The sequence below is a fragment of the Austrofundulus limnaeus genome, unplaced genomic scaffold (genome assembly GCF_001266775.1).
Source record: "Austrofundulus limnaeus strain Quisiro unplaced genomic scaffold, Austrofundulus_limnaeus-1.0 Scaffold162, whole genome shotgun sequence".
Classification (NCBI taxonomy): Eukaryota; Metazoa; Chordata; class Actinopteri; order Cyprinodontiformes; family Rivulidae; genus Austrofundulus; species Austrofundulus limnaeus.
The window spans coordinates 10,923-18,870 of record NW_013952564.1 but is presented as its reverse complement, the minus strand read 5'-3'; the positions used below and the strand labels follow the sequence as shown (position 1 = coordinate 18,870).

The 7,948-nt window shown below is 40.2% G+C and overlaps 1 protein-coding gene across 1 annotated transcript; it reads left to right on the top strand.

The window, feature by feature from the left end:
* The first annotated feature begins 707 nt into the window (after nucleotides 1-707).
* pthlhb (parathyroid hormone-like hormone b) lies at nucleotides 708-3,020 on the top strand. The gene is made up of 3 exons (XM_014017119.1): nucleotides 708-1,094; nucleotides 1,245-1,363; nucleotides 1,842-3,020. Exons 2-3 carry the CDS (start codon nucleotides 1,260-1,262, stop codon nucleotides 2,230-2,232), a joined length of 495 nt encoding a protein of 164 aa, XP_013872573.1. The 5' UTR covers nucleotides 708-1,094; nucleotides 1,245-1,259; the 3' UTR covers nucleotides 2,233-3,020.
* Nucleotides 3,021-7,948: the final 4,928 nt, after the last annotated feature.

Sequence of the window (7,948 nt, the reverse complement as noted above, 5' to 3'; positions counted from 1 at the left end):
TGAACTGATTTACTTTAAAGAGTTATATTCAGCAGGTAAGATGTTAAGTACTCATAACCTCCACAGATCTCAACTTCAAAAAAATCGGAAGTAGCACTTAAATAAAACTTTAGGATGTATTCAGCACTTCAACAGTGGGTTATAAACGGCTACATTAGAGTAAAGTTCTCCTCTCCTTCTATTAGATGAATATGAGATCCTCCTCAGAAGCCACTGTGACCATTTGGTGGTGAGCTGAGGAAGGACTGAATGGTCTGCAGTGAGAGGCTGTGGGTTGGGTTTCTCTGAGGTTATGGTCATTCTCTCCTGGGAAAGTGGTTAAGGTCTGGGTGTTTACCTTGGAGTATCCCCGCCCCCTCCCCTTAAACGGTTCACTCTTCACTGGGTAACTCAGGATCACTTCTGTTAATGCACACCTGTCTCTTTTTGAACCAGGATTTTTTAAAAATAAATTATTTAGAAGTTTTTGATTAAAAGTGCAGACACAAGTATTAAAAGTTACTTTTCCCCCCTTGTTTGTTGAGCATTCTCTCTCCTGCAGATGAGAGCATTTCCATGCCACAGCAGGTGTGTCTGGAGGGTAGAGGGGTGGGACAGAAGTGAGGGTTGGGGAGGGTGTAAAGCCAGGATAGGGGCTGAGGTGGTGCACGCATCTTCACCTAAAGTGGAGTTAAGTTTTCTCTCTCTCACACGGACTCACTCTCAGCACCGGACTGCAGAGTTCTCTCAGCTCTGCCCTCAGCTCGGGGGGCCACCAGAGATGATGCTTCAGTCTGACTCTTCATGAGGTTCCTGCAGGACGGAGCAGAGTTGCAGCTCTGCAGCTGATGGGCTGCTGCCCTCTCTATCTTTATCTTATTTGTTTGGACTCCAGGGAGAAATAAAGAACTCGCTGTTGGGAGGTAAATGAATGGAGGAGACTCATGGGGATTTTCCCAACACTCACACCAAAGGATCTGGAAACAAAGTTCAGAATGGACCAAATTTTGTTTGGCTGAATAACTGATCATCTGTAAAGTCATTTCACCTGAAGAGATCACTTTAACAACTTGGACCTTTTTGTGGATTTTCATTTGAGGGAAAAAATACACTCTGTAAGTCAAACTTTTTATTCTTATATTATTGATAAACATGAAAGATGTCAAATAATGAACAAACATTTAATATGAATGAGACAACATTAAACTGTTAAATGTGTTTGAATAAATAATTAAATTACTGATAATATTATTGTGTTTTTTTAGGTGTTTGGCTCAAGCATGTCCTCTTTAAATTTGCTTTATCAGTGGATTCTGGCTGTGTTCTTGCTCTGCTTCCCCATAGCTCTTGAAAAGAGACCGGTTGATGCACTTATTAACAGAACGTGAGTCAATTTTTTATTTTTTTTACAAACATTTTCTCGAAACTTTAAGAAAACAAATGTCCACAGTGAGCATTGACATTTTAAAATTCTGTGCGTAATGAATATAAGTTGTCAGAAAAATCTGAAATATTTGCTTTGTTTTTATTTTAAAAAGAGTAAAAAGTCTTTTAGGGTTCGGTCTTAAACTCAGATTAGTGACAGGTCTCAGACATGTTTGTGCTGCCACCTACTGTACTGAGGTTTCCTGAATCCTGACCTTAAATTTCAGCACTTCTACAACTATCCCACACAAAAACTCATAAACTCAACACTGAGGGATCAAGTATTTCTAGGCAAAGTTACAACAGTGTTAATGTTAAGGACTGTAAAACTTGTGATCAAATGGACTAAAAGTGAATAATCTATGAAGAGTAATGTTTGTCATCAGTGTCTCTGTGCTAACTGTTGATTTGCCTTTGTGCCACTTTGTTTCTATAAGGAGGAGGTCTGTGAGCCACACCCAGCTGATGCACGACAAGAGCCGCTCCATGCAGGAGTTCAGGCGCCGCATGTGGCTGCAAGAACTGCTGAAGCAAGTGCACACGGCCGACAAGCCTGCGCCGCCCGTGCAAAGCAAGACCCCGAGCCAGACTTTCAGTGTAAAAACACAACTCCAAAAGCCCTCTGAGGCCACCAAAGACCTGCCCGAGAAGTTCAGCGCCGACGGGGACGGGCCTAACCTCCCCCAGGAGACCAACAAGGTCATGGCGTTCAAGGACCAGCCCTTGAAAGTTGCCACCAAAAGGAAAAAAAAAGTCAGGCTGGGCCGGCGCCGAGACAGCGAAAAGAAACGGAGGCGAGCGCGGTCTGCCTTCGCGGCGGGGCCATGAGGTGACCCAGAACCGCGCTCAGAGACTTGCCAGGACCTTTGATTTGGTGCTGCACTAAGACACTGCTACACACTGACTGACACCTGACAGACTGTTCGTGGCACCAGGGCTGCGCTTGTATGATAATGTTTGTATGTTCGTTTCCTCATACTTCCTGAAGTTGACATCTTCTCGAGTCCATGTTTATTTGGAACGTCTACACACCTCTGTAACTTGGATGTCCTTTCAAACAAAGGTGTTCATTGTATTTTCTAACCAGGTGTGCACACACACACACGGAGCACATGAGGAAGTGTTTATTTCTGATGTATAACAAAAAAAAAAACAAGACAAAAGGATTGTGAGATCATCTTTCTTTTGGCTCTGTTTGTGTTGCTTATCGTGGACTTGGAGTTATGACAAACTAATACATCTGTTCAAATGGTTCGGCCATAATTTATTTCACTATGAAAATCTATATTTATTTTGTGAATGTATTGTGGTGCTGCTGACTGAATCCCATTATGCACTTTAGTTACATCCTGTATATGTTCTGTTGTGGTTGAGTTTTAATTTAGTGATTCTCGTTGATGGTACTACTTTTCTTTTTCACCTCAGATGCCTCATGGACTCATAACTTATTGGAAACATCATCAGACCAAAGTTTTACATATTTTTTTTCTTTTGGAAATAAGCCAAAGTCAGGGGCTTTCAGACTCAATGTTCTGGACATGCACTGAGGGAATGCTGTACATGTTTCCAGTTAATCAAACAATAAAATGTATCCAGTAGATGTAGATCTAATTTGATTCATGGTGTCTTTATTTAACAACATAGAAAATGTCCTCTTACCAGTCATATCCAGCATTTGTTACAGGTATAAATAAAGTAGCTCAACAAAATTTGAGGATTTAGGTCACAGTAAATACTCTCCAAAAATTGTTTCAGTATTTTTTACAAGCTATCCATCCACCCACTCATCTTCTGCCTCATTGACTCTCTCCTCCCGGGGGATCCCAAGGTGTTCCCAGGACAGAGAGGGAACAATAAAGTTCTGCTCCGAAGGGAAGTAGGAAAAAGTCTGGTGGTCGATTCCCAATCTGCCTCAGTTGACTCGTTTCAATGCAGAGGACCAGCAGCTTTACTCCACCTTATCTCTAGGGCTGAACCCAGCCACCCTAAAGGAAGCTGATTTCAATGGTTTGTATCCAGGATGTAGTTCTTTCAGCCATGATTCAAATCTCGTGACCACGGCTGAGGGTTGAAATCGAGAGTTTTGCCTTTCGACTCGACTCCAAAGCAACGCCCTCGTACCTTCAAACAAGGCCTCCATCTGTCAGTCTTTCTCCCACTTCATCCCACTATTACTGCAGAACAAGACTCCAAGATACATAAACTTGAGGCTCAGACTCACTCACGACCAGGAGGGAGCATTCCAGCCTTTTCTGGTGGAGAACCATGGCCTCAGACTTCGGCTTTTTGAGCCAAAAGCTTTTAAATTTCAGTTGAGCTGTGAAATACTTTTGTTTGAAGAGGACAGAAAAGCACTTCAGTTTTGGAGGTTTTATTTCTTTTCTTTACAAATCATTTGATAAAGTTGTACAGTAATGACTAAGAAACTTTATCAAAAACTGCACATGTGTACATTCACATGAGATCAGAGAGCTACTGAGTTAACTAGTTAGCACAGACTAAACACATCTTAGAGTTCCAGAGAGTTTGATCAAAAGATATATAGATGTTTTCAACGGGGCTTAAAGAGGAGCCTTTTCCCAACTCTGGACAATGTTTATGTCATTTTATTCATTTGTTCTTGTTCTTTTATTTTATTAGTTTTAATAATAATAATAATAATAATAATAATAATAATAATAATAATAATAATAATAATAAGTTTTAATTCTCAAGTAGCTACATAAAAACCAGACTAAAACATGAATGACTTTAGAAAATAATTTTGTCAAATAATGAACCTTTTACCCACAATCAGACAACTAACCCACATGCATGGTCAAACTTTTTGAAAATGACACAAAACTTAATTGTCACAAAGTTTGTTGACAGTTTTGTATGATTGGAATTATGCAGGTACACCATAAAACTTTCAGACAAAAACATTTAAAAACACCGTGGAAGCAAACTTTGAAATAATTAATATCTGTAAATGTCAGTGTTCACAGGCAGGGCGATGCAGTGGTGAAGTGGTTAAGACTGCTGGTTCTCTACCAGTCTTTCTGTATAAAGTTTGAACATCCATCCATGCGTGTGTGGGTTTTCACTACCGCATGCATGTTAGGAAACTCTAAATTGTATTTAAGTGTGAGGGAGGATGTGAAGGGCTGTTTGTTTCTTTGTGTTCTTGTTATGGACCCGCGTTCTCCTCCTCCTCTCGCACAGTGACTGCTGGACAGAGGCACCAACTCCACACTACACAGGAAGAAAAATGCATGGATAGATGTTTGCAGACTGTACCGCTGATTGGCAACAGTTTAGCCGTGTTCAAATAAGTTAATTAAGAGATGTCAGAATCAGAAAACTAAAAAAAAATACTTTAAGAAACTTTTAAAGGAGCAACTCTGAGCTTTTCTTCAAAAGAGATAAACCCTCTGCAATTCACAAACTAAATTTAGCCACTTCTTGTCATATAAGTTGCACAAAGTTTTGAAGTAAAAAAAAAGGTGATAAATAACTGAGATGGATAACATGATGTTCATGTCTTCATTCTACTCATGGCCACTGGGTCGCTTCGAGACGTTCAGTACATCCCTCAGCATGTCCCACATCAACTCATTCTGTTGACTTTTTTGGGGTCTTTTTTTGGTGAGGACAGAGAACAGTCAAACTGTTAACGTCCCACTTGAGAACATGTGTCATGAAAGACACAGATACTGGTAATGGCAGGGGTTACCAAATGCGTCAACGTCAGCTATATCCTGTGCTAACAGCAGTGTACACCACAGGCCATTAGCTGACACAGAGCCATAAAGGTGATGGAAAAAAGCCTGATAAAGAGGAGCCGGCAGATCATACTGGAGAAATCAATTAAAGCAATGTGGAGAAACATTAATATCTGTAGAGGGGGCGTGGGGCGTGGGGACACCATGGATTTATTGTAGGAGTGAAATCACAAACAACTAATCAAAGTTTAATTTAGCATTTTAAAACGGTTCATATCAAACTGTAGGTGTACCTGCAAAGAGTCACACTAAGTATGTTTGTGTTTCTTAATATTGTTCAAATAACTCTTACATGAACATTTATGCAACATAATGATGAATCCAGAATCTGCACAACTCATTTATGATGTAATACATACAGTATGTTACAGTGCTTTCAGGCTTAAAGAGTTTAAACAGTAATGAGGTATTATAAACATCTTTGTTTATTTATTGCCACACTATAAAATCAGTTAAAAACTTTATGAGAAATTCTCATCTAATAAAGCAGACAGTCAGTGATGATCCTGCAGCAGCTGGACAGCAGAGGCCATTTCTCTTTAAATCCAGTCGACCAGAATCAATTTGGCCCAGCCAATGTTTGCTTTGTGCTCCTTCACGTTTAGCTGTCACGCTTTGTAATGAGACCTGGGAGGCGGCCACCTCTGCTTCTTGCTCAGATCATTTTGACGGGACATAAAGAAAAATATCCAGTGATGTGGATAGTTCAAAGACATCGAAGACGAGACAACTGAGTAACAACAATGGTAATTATGGCAAAACTCATTCACTGGACTGTGTTTTAGTGTAGTATAAAATGCACCTGTCTTAGTCAACTTCTACTGAAATATTTATTGTTTGCAGCTTCATTGATTTTTTTAGTTGCATTTTGTAGTTAGATGTGAAACAAAAGCTCACAATTTATCATTTACTCTTCTTTATCTGACAACTTACAGTATATTTCCTATTATATATGATATTTATTATTTTTTATGGATCAATGTATTGTTACATCTAGTGTCTAAGAAATTTAAAACAAAAGTTATTTTTTTTATAGAAAATGTAATCTGTGTTTTGTACCACAAATTAAGAAAATTATTCCCCTTTAACATTTTAATAATAACAATAATAATAATAATAATAATAATAATAATAATAATAATAATAATAATAATAATAATAAAGGCTCATTATATAGCTTTAAAGGTTGATTTATTAAAAGTTAAAGATATTTTTCTGGTGTAAAACTGAACCTGTTTTTGCTAAGTCTTCCTGTCAGGTGTCAGGCTGATGAGAACATGTCTGTTCCCAACACGTACGGCGTGATCTTCGCCTGCATCTGTGGGGTGATTCTGGGCATCGGTCTGTGCGCCAACCTGCTGGTCTTCTCCTTGTTTGTGAAGAACAACACGTTACGTAAGAACCGCCTGGACATCCTCCTCCTCAGCATGACTCTGGCCGACTTCCTGACCCTCCTCCTCATCCCCTTCACCCTCCACTCGGCCGTGAGCTACACTTGGCCTCTGGGTGAAATCTCCTGCAAGGTCTATCAGTTCCTGCTGGCGTTCAGCCTGGCAGCCAGTACCTACTCCCTGTGCGCCGTGTCCATGACTCGGGCCATGATCATCACCAACCCGTACCAGCCGCCCACCATGGACCTGGTGATCCTCATGTTTGTTTTGGTCTGGGCCCTGAGTTTCTTCATCAGCCTGCCTCTGCGAATGTTTGCCACCAAGGAAAGTCTGAACCTGAGCTTGGCAAACTTCAGTTTCTGCCTTCCAACCATTCATGAGCATCACTACCAAGTGGTCCTCAGCCAGTTTGTGCTTTACTACTTTATTCCAATGCTCGTCATCGCCTTCAACTATGTGCGCCTGGCCCTGTTTCTCCACAAGAGCCCTGTAATGTCAGTGTCCAGCGCCAGGAACACTCGCAGAGCCTCTGTCATGGTGTTTTTGGCAGCTGCTACCTTCTCCGTGTGTTGGCTGCCTGGTTATGTGCTGGAGCTGTGCGTGTACCTGGGGCTGTATCGGCACGGACACGCCTGGGATATGTTCTACTTCATTTGCACCATGCTGCAGTACCTGCACCCCTGCATCAACCCTGTGCTGTACGTGCTGCTGTCGAAGCGGTACCGCCACAGGAGGGCAGCCTGGCTCTTCAGCTGCAACAGGAACAGAGTGCAGCCGCAGGTCACCAGTGTCGCCACAGACAGCCTTTAAACTCAGCCCGACCGTTCAGGAGTCAGGACGTCTATTTATACTCGGCCAACACTGTTGTTTCTTTCTCAATATGTTGTGATTTTTCAAATTTCCTCTCAGAGTGTGTGGAGTTACTAATGGCCAAGTAAACTGTTCAAAAAGCAGAAGGATTTTTAATTTTTCAAAAAGGGAGTTGTAAATCTGAGACTGTTTTATAGCAAAAAAAAAAAAAAAAACAGCATAATTTCAAATCAGTACCCCACATAAACATCTAAAAGTGCAAATAAAACGCAACATAATGATAAAAACTAATATATATCTGAAGTTGGCTTGATTTTTCTTTTCTGTTTAACAAGAGGATATTAAATGTATACATTTATTGTAAATTATACTGCTTTGTATTGGTTATTGATGCATTTTTTTCATCAATTGGTTTTTATTCAATATACAAAGAAGCTAAAAAAACATGCAATATAAACACACTTAAAACCAGTCGGTTCAAACTCAGTTACACAAGAAGGCCAAAAATCAAAATGAGGTCTAAGCCAAGGGCCAATTTTTGTCAATATTTTTTTGAAGAAATTTTATAACAAATTAATC